This window comes from Salvelinus fontinalis, chromosome 25 (assembly GCF_029448725.1).
Source record: "Salvelinus fontinalis isolate EN_2023a chromosome 25, ASM2944872v1, whole genome shotgun sequence".
Taxonomy (NCBI): Eukaryota; Metazoa; Chordata; class Actinopteri; order Salmoniformes; family Salmonidae; genus Salvelinus; species Salvelinus fontinalis.
Genome location: NC_074689.1, coordinates 14,760,972 through 14,777,776, shown reverse-complemented (window position 1 = coordinate 14,777,776; position 16,805 = coordinate 14,760,972). Strand labels below are relative to the sequence as shown.

The 16,805-nt window shown below is 41.8% G+C and overlaps 1 protein-coding gene across 2 annotated transcripts in view; it reads right to left on the bottom strand.

The window, feature by feature from the left end:
- Nucleotides 1–16,805, bottom strand: part of cnbd1 (cyclic nucleotide binding domain containing 1) — a 67,178-nt gene that overhangs the window by 47,757 nt on the left and 2,616 nt on the right. Inside the window, exon 4 of one of the 2 annotated variants that reach the window (XM_055881353.1) lies at nt 14,917–15,039. The exons of the other annotated variant lie outside the window; for it this stretch is intronic. Within the exon in view, the coding sequence (XP_055737328.1) occupies nt 14,917–15,039 (123 nt within the window). The remainder of the gene's footprint in view (nt 1–14,916; nt 15,040–16,805) is intronic. 2 annotated transcript variants of the gene reach the window in all.

The following is a 16,805-nucleotide window of genomic DNA, read 5'->3' as shown; positions in this document are numbered from 1 at the left end:
ATGGTTTTAAAGTATTGTTTGAATGTATATATTGAGAGGTTTCTGATTTGCTCAGATAAATTATTATATTTCTTAATTGCTCCAAAACTAAATGTTCTTTGCCCATTTCTCTTTTTTGTCTGGATAACACATAGATGTTGGACAATCTATTCCAAGTATTTACTGAATGTCTGTCCCTTACCAACTGAATACTGTTGTGAATATAGTTTTGCCGTTGTTTTTGCTGTTGTGAATATAGTTTTGCCGTTGTTTTTGCTGTTGTGAATATAGTTTTGCTGTTGTGAATATAGTTTTTTAAATGGTGTATATTATGAAATAAAATAAGCATGTGTTTTTCAATTATCTTGTCGATTGATGACCAACCAAGAGCACTGAGCATGACTGCAACAGAAGAACCATATCTCCACCTTATAACATTCCTTGCTGCTTTGTTCTGTGCATTCTGCAGCCTCCTAACTTTACTTGATGATGCATTTCCCCAGACCACAGAACAGTAGTTCACCTGACTCTCAATTAATGCTTGTGTTATTTGCTTAAGAATGTTTTCCGGTAAATATTTAGCTATGCTTCTGATCATGCATGCAGTTGTAATACTTTTTTTTTTCACATAGATTATTTATTTGAGACGACCATGATAATCGGTTGTCTAGATGCACTCCCTGTAGTTTGGTTTCTGCCACTTGCTGAATTTGTACTCCCCCCATACTTCATTGTATCCATTGCTGTGTTGGCTTTTTTCTGGTGAAACAACCAAAGTTATGTTGTTCTTTCTTGGTGTTTAAAAGATTGTTCCGACAAACCCACTCCCTGATATTTTCACAATCTACTTGTAGAGCTTGCTGTACCTGTTGAACCGATTGTCTTGCTGTATAAATTGTAGTATGGGATGGCATATCGCTGCAGAATGCTGTGGTAGCCATGCTGGTTAAGTGTGCCTTGAATTCTAAATAAATCACAGACAGTGTCAACAGCAAAGCACAACCATATCATCACACCTCCTCCTCCATGCTTCGCGGTGGGAACCACACATGCAGAGATCATCCGTTCATCTACTCTGCATCTCACAGAGGTTGGAATTTGGACTCATCAGACCAAAGGACAGATTTCCACCATTGCTCGTGTTTCTTGGCCCAAGCAAGTCTTTTCTTCTTATTAGTGTCCTTTAGTAGTGGTTTCTTTGCAGCAATTTGACCATGAAGGCCTGAGTCACAGTCTCTTCTAAACAGTTGATGTTGAGATGTGTCTGTTACTTGAACTCTGTGAGGTGCAATCGGAGGTGCAGTTAATTGCCGATATCTGAGGCTGGTAACTCTAAATGAACTTACCCTCTGTCCTCCTTTCCTGTGGCGGTCCTCATGAGAGACAGTTTCATCATAGCGCTTGATGGTTTTTGCGACTGCACAAAGTTCTTGACATTTTCCGGTTTGACCTTCATATCTTAAAGTAATGATGGACTGTCGTTTCTCTTTGCATATTTGAGCTTTTCTTGCCGTAATATGGACTTGGTATTTTACCAAATAGGGCTATCTTCTGTATACCATCCCTACCTAGTCACAAACACAACTGATAGGCTCAAACACAATAAAAAGGAAAGAAATTCCACAAATTAACTTTTAACAAGGCACACCTGTTAATTGAAATGCATTCCAGGTGATTACCTCATGAAGCTGGTTGAAAGAATGCCAAGAGTGTGCAAAGCTGTCATCAAGGCAAAGGGTGGCTACTTTGAAGAATCTCAAATATAAAATATGTTTTGATTTGTTTAACACTTTTTTGGTTAATACATGATTCCATAATGTGTTATTTCATAGTTTGGATGTCTTCACTATTATACTACAATGTAGATAATAGTAAAAATAAAGAAAAACCCTGGAATGAAAAATTAAGAGACCACTGCAAAATGATCAGTTTCTCTGGTTTTACTATTTATAGGTATGTGTTTGAGACCATCCATCTTCCCCTTGATCAATGGGGTTTTCAATGGGGTTCAGGTCTAGAAAAAACAGTCTCAATGTCAACAGTGAAGAGGTGACTCCGGGAGGCTGGCCTTCTAGGCAGAGTTCCTCTGTCCAGTGTCTGTGTTCTTTTGCCTATCTTAATATTTTCTTTTTATTGGCCAGTCTGAGATATGGCTTTTTCTTTGCAACTCTGCCTAGAAGGACAGCATCCCGGAGTTGCCTCTTCACTGAGACTTTGAGACTGGTGTTTTGCAGGTACAATTTAATGAAGCTGCCAGTTGAGGACTTGTGAGGCGTCTGTTTCTCAAACTAGACACTCTAATGTACTTGTCCTCTTGCTCAGTTGTGCACCGGGGCCTCCCACTCCTCTTTCTATTCTGGTTAGAGCCAGTTTGCGCTGTTCTGTAAAGGGAGTAGCACACAGGGTTGTACGAGATCTTCAGTTTCTTGGCAATTTCTCGCATGGAATAACCTTAATTTCTCAGAACAAAAATCAACTGACATGTTTCAGAAGAAAGTCTGCAATCGAACCCACAAATGCTGATGCTCCAGATACTTAACTAGTCTAAAGAAGGCCAGTTTTATTGCTTCTTTACAACAGTTTTCAGCTGTGCTAACATAATTGCAAAAGGGTTTTCTAATGATCAATAAATGTTATGTTATTTTAATGGACAAAAAGTTGCTTTTCTTTCAAAAACAGACATTTCTAAGTGACCCCAAACTTTTGAACAGTAGTGTGTGGTTGTTTTGCCTACTTTAGTTGAATACACTTCAAATTAAGTCACTCTAGATAAGAGCCCCAAAAATGTAATGTAGTTGTTAGTTCTCTAGTAAAACCCTGAGAAGACTTGATTTGCCTGGGCTGCATGTGATGGTTGGACCTGTGGTTTTAGACATCACGATAGTCGTCAAAGACACATTGTCTGATAAATACCTCTGAAGCATTCAGCCATACAAGTTTGCATCCTTCATACAGATCCCCACAGCATTGTATATCCCCTTTAGCTTGGAGTAAGACACCCTGTTATTACCCTCCATAAAGATGAAGAAATATATATATAATATATTTTTTATATATACACACACAGATTTACTGTAAGAGGTAATATTGGATAATGGTGTCTGCCAAATAGATGGATAATGATAATAGATGGGTTTCGGAACACCAACCCATCAGTGGAGGAGGATGAATCAGGGAAATTAATAGCTGAAGGCATACAGCAACATTGATTTGCTGTGTTCTGAGAGTATATCACATAGAGGTAGATTCTAGGTCTGTCTGGCTCTTCTCTCTCTCTGTGTCTATTGTATTTGACTTATCTTATGAAATAGATTGAAAACGCCTAAATGTGCAGACAGACAGTATACTGAATGGTTTGAGTATCTCTCTCCCATCACTACCTCATAATGAGATGCTTATATCTGGGCTCCGGTGTTACAAGATTTTCGGGGATTTCTGGTTTGTTATGTCATTGTGCTATTGATATAAATCCTTCTAGGTACAATAATCTAGTCACAACACACACACACCATTCTAGGGTTGCAAAGAGAGGGTATATTACTGGTACCTTTTGAAGTTTAGAGGTAAACTACCAGGTTTTGGGGGACATTTTATAGCATGACATCTTTTGGGTACGTCTGTAATAATCTCTGGCCCTCTGTGCTGCCTTATCACAGGTAAAATATAAAATAATAAAATAAGAGCCTGGGAAAGCTGTAAAACATTATGCTAAATGTAAACTATCAACTTAGTGAATACTATTGTGTTTAATATGAGAATGAAATCTCCTTTATATTTTTTTACACACTTATTTATTTTACTGTGTCAATTTATTTGTTTTAAAAGTGTTGGTGCCAAACTGGTGGCAGTGGTGAAAAAGGTTTATAGTTGGGAGAATTGTAGAGCTTATTGAAAATAATGCCTAATCTCTCTTGAACCATATGGTCTATCCACTAGAAACTCATGAACAATATGGACACACAAAAAATAATACTATACATAAATACATGACCAAAGATACCATAGATTGCCTGTTAATTACCGAAAGTTCCTGTAACTTTGGTAAATTACCAGTAGGTTTTGCAACCCTACACCACGTGTAAATAAAGGCATACACACAGCACAATACATCTTTGCCCACAACCTGGTTGGATTGGATTACAGACAAGACAGACGGACAAAAGAAAAGAAGGTTACACCATTTTTCCCCAAACCAACCCGTACCGGCATCACGTAGCTGAGGAAGCTCCCAACACTAGAACGGTTGGAAAGAGGAAATCCTTTCGGAATGGAAAGCATAGAGGAGTGGAGTGGGACAGGACAGAGCAGAGCAGGGCGCTGATTCATAAAGAAAAATAAATACATGAAATAAAACAAAAACAGAGTGAAAGTGCAGACAAAGCAGGTTGTGCGGGCCAGTTTCCTTCATAAAACAAGCCTATTTCTTCCTGCTGGCCAGAGCATCAGAGGCCCCCTTCTCCCTCGGACCATTACCCAGAAGCACCGGCGCTGAGGCCATCGGCCTGGCTTGTGTGTGTGTGTGCGTGGTCTTGTTCTTCTATCCTCGTGAGGACCTGAAATCCCCGAGTGTCCCCACAAGGATAGTAAAACAAGGAAAAGTCTCCCTCGTGGGGAGGGCTATTTTAAGCTTAGGGGTTAGGGTTAGGCAAAACAGGATTTTGAATTGAAAAACATTTTAGGTCCCCAAGAGGATAGAAGAACGAGTATGTGTGTCAGCACAGAATGTAGAAATCACACTGTGTGTGCAATACACATTCAGTGCCTTTAACTCCCATTTATCTGTTCATGACATCATGTTCAAAAGAAAAGTGTGAATCTATTTTCAAAAGATCAATAGGAAGCACAACATGCACCCTTTCACTGATGCCAATTTTCTTTTGTTATTTCAACACGACTGTTGTATTTCTCTTTGAAGAGACTTGTGTAATACCGTAACTGGGCTACAGACAGATTATTCCCTTAACTCTATTTTGAGTATACATATTTCACAGGCAGAGAACTACAATAACTGCACTTGTTAGAATAGATTAAAACTAGGCCTGACCCTCAACACAGGGGCCCCTCAGGGGTGCGTGCTTAGTACCCTCCTGTACTCCCTGTTCACCCAGGACTGCATGGCTGTGCACGACTCCAACGCCATTATTAAGTTTGCTGACAACACCACGGTGGTAGGCCTGATCCCTGATAACAATAAGACAGCCTATAGGAAGGAGGTCAGTGACCTGGCAGTGTGGTTCCCTCAACGTCAGCAAGACAATGGAGCTGATGGTGGACTATAGGAAATGGAGGCCCCCATCCACATCAACAGGGCTGGAGTGGAGCGGGTCAGGAGCTTCAAGTTCCTCGGTGTCCACATCACTAAAGAATTAACAACGTCCACACACACCAGCACAATTGTGAAGAAGGCACGACAACGCCTCTTCCCCTTCAGGAGGCTGAAAAGATTTGGCCTGGGACCTCAGATCTTCAGAGTTATACAGTTGCACCATCAAGAGCATCTTGACTGACTGCATCACCGCTTGGTATGAAAAATGCTTGGCATCCGACCGGAAGGCGTTGCAGAGGGTAGTGTGTATGGCCCAGTACACTACTGAGGCCGAGCTCCCTGCCATCCAGGACCTCTATACCAAGCGGTGTCAGAGGAAGGCCCTAAAAATTGTCAAAGACTCCAGCCATCAAGTCATAGACTGTTCTCCCTGCTACCGCACGGCAAGCGGTATCGATGCACCAAGTCTGGAACCAACAGGACCCTGAATAGGACCCTGAACAGTTAAATAGTTAACCAAATAGCTACCCGGACTATCTGCATTGACCCCCCTTTGCACTAACTCTTGACTCGTCACATAGTGTTTATTATCTATCCTGTTGCCTAGTCACTACCTATGAGTACATATTTACCTCGTACCCCTGTCATTATCGTTATTCATTGTATATTTATTCCTCGTGTTAATACCTCTTATTTAAATAAATAAAATATGCGTTGTTGGAAGGGCCCTTAAGTAAGCACTTCACAGTTAGTCTACACAGGTTGTTTTTCCAAGCATTTGAAAAATAACATTTGATTTGAACAACTAATAAATGTTTTAACATAGAAACAACCACAACCCTTGTTTCCTCATGCCAGAGCGCAGATCTTTTAGACAGACTTATTCTTAAACCTGACAGATTGCAGTTGGCATCCACAGCCTAGATATGAAGATACCCCAGCCTAGCGCAAACAGTTTACAGAGAGGAAGTGAAAAACTAGGGAAGCAGCGAGGCAAACAGGGCAGGAGCCTAGGGCCAAAACAGTGCAGGCAGGGCTTCATAGTCAGTCAGACCAGGCATATGGATGGGAGGAAAAGGATATCTGTAGTTCCATCTGTGTAGGCCAGGTGGCAGAGAGGAGAGAGAGATACCTTTCATTAACCTTGACCTTCCTCCTGTTGTTGCTGATGCTGACACACTGACCTCAGATCAGAAGATAAGCCGATGGTAAAACAACACACTGACAGAGCTTTAAGTAAGAATAATACAGTAGCTTAATACTGCACAAAGGTTGGTGGAAGGTTGGTGCAGTTAGTTTTGTCTCTGATTGCTTCAGACAATGGATATTTCGAGGCAGGTGGGCAACATGGGTTTTGTACAAAACCCTGCCAACCCTGTGTGGCGCTTTTTCGGATTCAGAGCAATTCTGGGAGCCTTACCGCAGTAATATAAAATGCTTTCTCTAAATCGTTTGTCTTCATTGAAGAGAGCACTGTGTCAGGAACATAGAGAAGACATGAGTTGGGGTCAATTCCATTTCAATTACAGTCAATTCAGAAAGAAAACCAAATTCAAATTTCAAATTTTCCTAATTCAAAAGCATTCAATGGAATTGGAATTTCAGTGTACTTTCTGATTTGACTAATTGAAATGGTATTGATGTAATGTTTGAATAGAGAGTTGGTGATGACACTGAGGGGCTTCGTTCTAATAGTACTTCACACACCTACTGTACAACACATTAGACCCCAATGATCCCCTCAATGAAATACTACAGCACTCTGAGGCCTCTCTCTCTGCACAGGTCTTGTCCTGTCCAACACTACCAGGCAAAGAGAAGCCAAAAACACCACATAATAATGCAACTTTGTAAAACCCACTGCCTCGATGAAAAGGAAAGATTAAATAAAAACACTAGGAATGTCAATGAATCAATTCTACACAGGCAGGCTGGAAACAGACACCCCAAATAGAAACATGAGGCCCAGGAGGATGTTGCTACCTTATTTCACCAGAGGGATGTCCATCTCAGCATCTGAAAGTGCACCCTATTCGCTATAGGAAGAAAGTAGTGCACTACAGAGCCTTCAGAAAGTATTCATACCCCTTGACGTTTTCCACATTTTGTTGTGTTACAAAGTGAGAATAAAATGAATTTCAATGCCATTTTTTGTCTACAATCTAGACAAAATACTCAAATGTCAAAGTGGACATTTGTAAAAAAAAATATATATATATATATATATATATATATATATATATATATATATATATATATATATATATATATATTAAATCTATATCTTGATTAGATAAGTATTCATCCCCTCGTCCTGAGTTAATACGTGTTAGAAACACTTTTGGCAGTGATTAAAGAGTTTTTCTGGAGAAGTCTAAGAGCTTTTTCACACTTGGATTGTGCAACATTTGCCCATTATTCTTTTCAAAATTCTTCAAGCTCTGTCAAATTGATCACCCAAACATTTTCAGGTCTTGACAAATATTTTCAAGCAGATTTAAGTAAAAACTGTAATTCGGCCACTCAGGAACATTCACTGTCATCTTTGTAAGCAACTCCAGTGTGGATTTGGCCTTGTGTTTTAGGTTATTGTCCTGCTGACAGGTGAATTCATCTCCCATTGTCTGGTGAAAAGAACCAGGTTTTCCTCTAGGATATTGCCTGTGCTTAGCTCCACTCTGTTTTTTATCATGAGGTCAAGCATACCCATAACATGATGCAGCCACATCAATACTTGAAAATATGAAGAGTGGTACTATGTGTGAAAATATGAAGAGTGGAAAATATGAAGAGTGGTATTTGCCCCAAACATACTATTTTCTATTCAGGATAAAAACTTAATTGCTTTGGCATTTTTTTTTGTAGTTTTACTTTAGTGCCTTGTTACAAACAGGATGCATGTTTTAGACGTTTTATTCTGTACAGGCTTCCTTTTTCTCTGTCAATTAGGTTAGTACTGTGGAGTAACTACAATGTTGTTGATCCATCGTCAGTTTTCTCCCATCACAGCCATTAAACTCTGTTTTAAAGTCACCATTGGCCTCATGGTGACTGAGTTAGCAAGGACAAATGTATTTTTGTAGAGACTGGGTGTATTGACACACCATCTAAAGTGTAATTAATAACTTCACCATGCTCAAAGGGATAGTCATGGTATGTTTTATTTTTATTTTGACCCATCTATCAATAGGTGTTTGAAATTCAGTGCTCAACTGAGGGACCTTACAGATAATTGTATGTATGGGGTAAAGAGATGAGGTAGTCATATAAAAAAGAAATGTAAAACACTATTGTTATACATAAAGTTGCATGGACTCAGTCAATGTGACTTGTTAAGCAAATATTACTCCTGAACTTACTTAGGCTTGCCATAACAAATGGGTTGATTACTTACAGTAGACTCAAGACATTTCAGCTTTTAATTTGTAATTTATTTATAAACATTTCTAAAAACATTTCCACTTTGACATTATGGGCTATTATGTGTAGATAAGTGACACAAAATCTAAATGTCATATTTTTTAAACTCAGGCTGTAACACAACAAAATGTGGGGAAAGTAAAGGGGTGTGAATACTTTCTGAAGGCACTGCATGTTGGGATTAGGGTGCCATTTCAGACACAGCCTTTGTCACGATATGGTCAGGGAGGCCCAAATAAACTCATTTACTGAACATGCTGGTCTGGGATAATCTCACAATGATTAACCATGATAGCAGGGAAATCAAAACATGAAGGCAAAAGGGCATACATAAACTGTCTGTCCCATCCAAATGAATCAAGGCTACAAGGAGCTTTGATCATTACAAGGAGGTCTGGGGCTGGTATAGTGATTTGGTTTGTTTACTTTGAGACAGTTCCATGCGTAGTGGAGGCACCAAATGCTATTGATTTGACATTCTTAATATGTCATGCTGCTGGAGTTGTTGTTGTAGAACTCAGGTCTCTGACCCAAATGGCACCCTATTCCCTACAAAGTGCACTACTTTTGACCAGAGCCATATGGACCCCAGTCAAAAAGTGCACTGTATAGGGAAAAGGAATAGGGTGCCATTTGGAATGCAGCCAGAATGATCCTCGACTGCATCTGGCTAATTCTAATGAAAACAGTACTTCATCATCTGTTGGCCAGCCAAGGGGGGAAATGTGAAGAAGGAGCGCAGCTCAGCACATGTTCAGAAAATTTGATGAGACAGTTACAAAGGGAATACACTGCCCCCTTCTGGTTTTGGAGAGAAGTGCAATATTCACAGCATTGTTTGTCTTTGACTCAACCAGAGATACTGTACTGTACAGTAAAAACCTGAATTAATTTAAGCTACAGAAGTTATGTGCAAGGATATTATACAGTAATATATACTACTTCAAGGTAATACCATGTTTTTTTAAGACGCAACGGACGCATGCAAAAATATATCGGACGTGGACAGGAGTTCTTGCACTTAAATGTGCATACATCACAGTATATACTCTTTACTTCAATATAACTAGAGTTGCGTTCAACAAGGGAAATCATTTGCTTACGTTGGCTAACATATTCCATTTGTTTTGTGTTAGCCTACAGTCTGAGATGATAATGTGCAGCGAACGTAAGTGTGTTTCGGGTATAAACTGCCGCTAAAAATAATAAAGTGGCCATGTAGAATTTCTACAATATTTAGTAGGAATAGTTAAGTTGTTTTACGTTTGAATATTGTCGCTAAAAAGCCACAGTAATCCTTCCAAAATTAACTATTAACACCAGCAAAACCAAGAAGGCGTAGCAGTCGGACGTGTGTTTGTCTTGTCTTGTCCCGTCCTGTCCCGCGTAAATAGTCCTCGTATTTTTTGTATACATTTCGTATATATTTTAATTTCACTTTCCATCTTGGAACTGAATATACATTCGCGCAACCCGCCTCACCCAATGTGGTACGGATCTGCTATTTTTTATACTTTAGAACCGTAACCCCAATCAGAAGCTAGCCAGATAACTAGCTACTAGCTAGTAGTCAGTTAGCCACTGCTGCGGTCTTCGCCCTTAACTCGGACACCAGCCAGCTTCAGCTCGGGCAAATACCTGCCAGTCTGCAGGCGCGATATCAACCCAGAGAATATAGGACTGCTTTTTCACTACCACATCACCGGATTCCTGACGCAAGCTCTGGACAATTACACCGGATCATCATCGCTAGCTAGCTGCAACCAGGTGGCTACTACTGGCTAATACCTCTGTCCCGAAACAAGCACCAGTTAGCCTTGAGCTAGCCTCGAGCTAGGCCCATCTGCCGGCTAGCCGAAGAGGCCTACCAGCGAATTATTGGGCTACAATACCTCTTTTGCCAATTGGACTGGACCCTTTATTGCCGACACGGAGCCCCGCCGATCCATCACGACTGGTCTGCCGACGTAATTGTCCGAGGTGGTTTCAACAGGCTTTTCCATTGCGACGTTTCTGAATACCCATCTGCTAATTATTAGCTGTCTTATCGGCTGCTATCTAAATAAATATACCGGACAACTTTTTTTTTTCTTTTTCCTGGGTCACTATATCTATTTTGCCAATTGGATCGATCCCCTCTACCACACGGAACCCCACTAATCTACCGACGGAAACGAACGAGGTGACAAAAAAAATAATAAAATAAAATAAAATAAAAACAGACCTCCATCCTATGTTATCTTGCTACCGATAGCCAGCTACCCGGCCAGCTGTCTGGATCGCCGTGCCCCCAACCAACCTCTACTCACTGGACCCTTATGATCACTCGATTAAGCATGCCTCTCCTTAATGTAAATATGCCTTGTCCATTGCTGTTCTGGTTAGTGTTTATTGGCTTATTTCACTGTAGAGCCTCTAGCCCTGCTCACTATATATCCAACCTCTCAGTTCCACCACCCACATATGCGATGACATCACCTGGTTTCAATGATGTTTCTAGAGACTATATCTCTCTCATCATCACCCATTACCTAGGTTTACCTCCACTGTATTCACATCCTACCATACGTTTGTCTGTACATTATTCCTTGAAGCTATTTTATCGCCCCCAGAAACTTCCTTTTACTCTCTGTTCTAGACGTTCCAAACGACCAATTCTCATAGCTTTTAGCCGTACCCTTATCCTACTCCTCCTCTGTTCCTCTGGTGATGTAGAGGTGAATCCAGGCCCTGCAGTACCTAGCTCCACTCCTATTCCCCAGGCGCTCTCTTTTGATGACTTCCGTAACCGTAATAGCCTTGGTTTCATGCATGTTAACATTAGAAGCCTCCTCCCTAAGTTTGTTTTGTTCACTGCTTTAGCACACTCTGCCAACCCAGATGTTTTAGCCGTGTCTGAATCCTGGCTTAGGAAGACCACCAAAAATTCTGACATTTTCATCCCTAACTACAAGATTTTCAGACAAGATAGAACGGCCAAAGGGGGCGGTGTTGCAATCTACTGCAAGGATTGCCTGCAGAGTTCTGTTTTACTATCCAGGTCTGTTCCGAAACAATTTGAACTCCTACTTTTAAAAATCCACCTCTCTAAAAACAAGTCTCTCACTGTTGCCGCCTGCTATAGACCACCCTCTGCCCCCAGCTGTGCTCTGGACACCATATGTGAACTGATTGCCCCCCATCTATCTTCAGAGCTTGTGCTGCTAGGCGACCTAAATTGGAACATGCTTAACACCCCAGCCATCCTACAATCTAAGCTTGATGCCCTCAATCTCACACAAATTATCAATGAACCTACCAGGTATCACCCCAATTCCGTAAACACGGGTACCCTCATAGACATCATCCTAACCAACTTGCCCTCCAAATACACCTCTGCTGTTTTCAACCAAGATCTCAGCGATCACTGCCTCATTGCCTGTATCCGTAATGGGTCAGCGATCAAACGACCTCCACTCATCACTGTCAAACGCTCCCTGAAACACTTCAGCGAGCAGGCCTTTCTAATCGACCTGGCCGAGGTATCCTGGAATGATATTGATCTCATCCCGTCAGTAGAGGATGCCTGGATATTTTTTTTAAATGCCTTCCTCACCATCTTGAATAAGCATGCCCCATTCAAGAAATTTAGTGCCAGGAACAGATATAGCCCTTGGTTCTCTCCTGACCTGACTGCCCTTAACCAACAGAAAAACATCCTATGGCGTTCTGCATTAGCATCGAACAGCCCCCGTGATATGCAACTTTTCAGGGAAGCTAGAAACCAGTATACACAGGCAGTTAGAAAAGCCAAGGCTAGCTTTTTCAAGCAGAAATTTGCTTCCTGCAACACAAACTCAAAAGTTCTGGGACACTGTAAAGTCCATGGAGAATAAGAACACCTCCTCCCAGCTTCCAACTGCACTGAAGATAGGAAATACTGTCACCACCGACAAATCCATTATAATTGAGAATTTCAATAAGCATTTTTCTACGGCTGGCCATGCTTTCCACCTGGCTACCCCTACCCCGGTCAACAGCACTGCCCTCCCCTCTGCTACTCGCCCAAGCCTTCCCCATTTCTCTTTCTCCCAAATACAGTCAGCTGATGTTCTGAAAGAGCTGCAAAATCTGGACCCTTACAAATCAGCCGGGCTAGATAATCTGGACCCTTTCTTTCTAAAACTATCTGCTGAAATTGTTGCCACCCCTATTACCAGCCTTTTCAACCTCTCTTTCGTGTCGTCTGAGATTCCCAAAGATTGTAAAGCAGCTGCGGTTATCCCCCTCTTCAAAGGGGGAGACACTCTAGACCCAAACTGCTACAGACCTATATCTATCCTACCCTGCCTTTCTAAGGTCTTCGAAAGCCAAGTCAACAAACAGATTACCGACCATCTCGAATCCCACCATACCTTCTCCGCTATGCAATCTGGTTTCAGAGCTGGTCATGGGTGCACCTCAGCCACGCTCAAGGTCATAAACGATATCTTAACCGCTATCGATAGGAAACAGTACTATGCAGCCATATTCATTGACCTGGCCAAGGCTTTTGACTCTGTCAATCACCACATCCTCATCGGCAGACTCGACAGCCTTGGTTTCTCTAATGATTGCCTCGCCTGGTTCACCAACTACTTCTCTGATCGAGTTCAGTGTGTCAAATCGGAGGGTCTGTTGTCCGGACCTCTGGCAGTCTCTATGGGGTTGCCACAGGGTTCAATTCTTGGACCGACTCTCTTCTCTGTATACATCAATGATGTCGCTCTTGCTGCTGGTGAGTCTCTGATCCACCTCTACGCAGACGACACTATTCTGTATACTTCTGGCCCTTCTCTTGACACTTTGTTAACAACCCTCCAGGCGAGCTTCAATGCCATTCAACTCTCGTTCCGTGGCCTCCAATTGCTCTTAAATACAAGTAAAACTAAATGCATGCTCTTCAACCGATCGCTGCCTGCACCTGCCCGACTGTCCAGCATCACTACTCTGGACGGCTCTGACTTAGAATATGTGGACAACTACAAATACCTAGGTGTCTGGTTAGACTGTAAACTCTCCTTCCAGACTCACATCAAGCATCTCCAATCCAAAGTTAAATCTAGAATCGGCTTCCTATTCCGCAACAAAGCATCCTTCACTCATGCTGCCAAACATACCCTTGTAAAACTGACCATCCTACCAATCCTCGACTTCGGTGATGTCATTTACAAAATAGCCTCCAATACCCTACTCAATAAATTGGATGCAGTCTATCACAGTGCCATCCGTTTTGTCACCAAAGCCCCATATACTACCCACCACTGCGACCTGTACGCTCTCGTTGGCTGGCCCTCGCTTCACACTCGTCGCCAAACCCACTGGCTCCAGGTCATCTACAAGACCCTGCTAGGTAAAGTCCCCCCTTATCTCAGCTCGCTGATCACCATAGCAACGCCCACCCGTAGCACGCGCTCCAGCAGGTATATCTCTCTGGTCACCCCCAAAACCAATTCTTCCTTTGGCCGCCTCTCCTTCCAGTTCTCTGCTGCCAATGACTGGAACGAACTACAAAAATCTCTGAAACTGGAAACACTTATCTCCCTCACTAGCTTTAAGCACCAGCTGTCAGAGCAGCTCATAGATTACTGCACCTGTACATAGCCCATCTATAATTTAGCCCAAACAACTACCTCTTTACCTACTGTATTTATTTATTTTGCTCCTTTGCACCCCATTATTTCTATCTCTACTTTGCACCTTCTTCCACTGCAAACCAACCATTCCAGTGTTATTTTTTTTACTTGCTATATTGTATTTACTTCGCCACCATGGCCTTTTTATATATTTTTTTATTTATTTATATATATATTTTGTTTGCCTTCACCTCCCTTATCTCACCTCACTTGCTCATATTGTATATAGACTTATTTTCACTGTATTATTGACTGTATGTTTGTTTTACTCCATGTGTAACTATGTGTTGTTGTATGTGTCGAACTGCTTTGCTTTATCTTGGCCAGGTCGCAATTGTAAATGAGAACGTGTTCTCAATTTGCCTACCTGGTTAAATAAAGGTGAAATAAATAAAATTAAAAAACTGTTTGATGTTTCACCTAGCATTTTGGAATGCTCATTCAAATCGTTCAACTGAAATTGTCACTCTGGCAACATGTTCGCTGCAAACAAGCCTTTATTGAACTCCCCTCAGTATTAGATCAGGATTTATCTTGCCCACCAGCTGGTAGATCAGGACATGGCTGTATCACTCTGACAGACAATTCTCTACTCACAACTTTTTGAGGGCTTTGATCATTTGGTTGATGAGTGTCTCTTGAGTCTGTCTCCCGTGACCTTGGTTCCTGTTCACTGGCTCCTGGCTCTCACTGGCCTTCAGCTTCTCAGGGCCGGGAGCGCTGGAACAATGACAACAGTTATTTTTTACCCCCCTTTTCTCCCCAAATTGCGATCCTCTCTCATCGCCGCAACTCCCCAAGGGCTCGGGAGAGTCTTATTTTACCTTTATTAATTAGGCAAGTCAGTTAAGAACTTAGGAATAAATTCTTATTTTCAATGACGGCCCAGGTTAACTGCCTTGTTTAGGGTCAGATCGACAGATTTTTACCTTGTCAGCTCGGGGATTCGATCTTGCAACCTTTCGGTTACTAGTCCAACGCTCTAACTACTAGGCTACCTGAGTCATGTGATGAAGGTCGAGTCATGCGTTCTCCGAAACATGACCCGCCAAACCGCGATCCTTAACACCCACCCGCTTAACCCGGAAGCCAGCAGCACCAATGTGTAGGAGGAAACACATTTCAACTGACGACACTTAAGTCCTCTCAGGGGAAAAGTCACATTGAGCATGTTAACTTTCTGTCAACCAGAGAAAGAGACCCCACCGACAAACTCACTTAATTGAACTAGGTTAAGTTAATCATAGTGGCATGTCCTATGTAGACTAATCCTATTAACAGTGCTTAACTTGGGCAGGAGCTCACCGGAGCTGAGTACCAGCGCCTACCATGTTTTGCTGCTTGAGCTCCTGTTCCTCTTCTATAATATTAGATAAAAGGATTGTGCAGCTCCCGCAATACCGTTCAAAAGTTTGAGGTCACTTAGAAATGAAAACATACATTAAATAAGTTGCAAAATGAATAGGAAATATAGTCAAGATATTGACAAGGTTATAAATTATTTTTTATTTAAATAATAATAATTGTGTCCTTCAAACTTTGCTTTCGTCAAAGAATCCTCCAGTTGCAGCAATTACAGCCTTGCAGACCTTTGGCATTCTAGTTGTCAATTTGTTGAGGTAATCTGAAGAGATTTCACCCCATGCTTCCTGAAGCACCTCCCACAAGTTGGATTGGCTTGATGGGCACTTCTTACGTACCATATGGTCAAGCTGCTCCCACAACAGCTCAATAGGGTTGAGATCCGGTGACTGTGCTGGCCACTCCCTTATAGACAGAATACCAGCTGACTGCTTGCATAGTTTGGAGCTGTGCTTTGGGTCATTGTCCTGTTGTGGGAGGAAATTGGCTCCAATTAAGCACCGTCCACAGGGTATGGCATGGCGTTGCAAAATGGAGTGATAGCCTTCCTTCTTCAAGATCCATTTTACCCTGTACAAATCTCCCACTTTACCACCACCAAAGCACCCCCAGACCATCCCATTGCCGCCACCATAATTGACAGATGGCATCAAGCACTCCTTCAGCATCTTTTCACAAAAGTTCTTCTTTGCGATCGGAACACCTAAAAACTTAGAATAGTCTGTGCATAACACTTTTTAACAATTGTCCTCTGTCCAGTGTCTGTGTTCTTTTGCTTATCTTTTCTTTTTATTGGCCAGTCTGAGATATGGCTTTCGCTGCAACTCTGCCTAGAAGGCCTACATCCCAGAGTCGCTGAGACTGGTGTTTTGCGGGTACTATTTAATGAAGCTGCCAGTTGAGGACTTGTGAGGTGTCTGTTTCTCAAACTAGACACTCTAATGTCTTGTTCAGTTGTGCACCGGGGCCCACTCCTCTTTCTATTATGGTTACAGCCAGTTTGAGCTGTTCTGTGAAGGGATCTTCAGTTTCTTGGCAATTTCTTGCATGGAATAGCCTTCATTTCTCAGAACAAGAATAGACTGAAGAGTTTCAAAAGAAAGTTCTTTGTTTATGGTCATTTT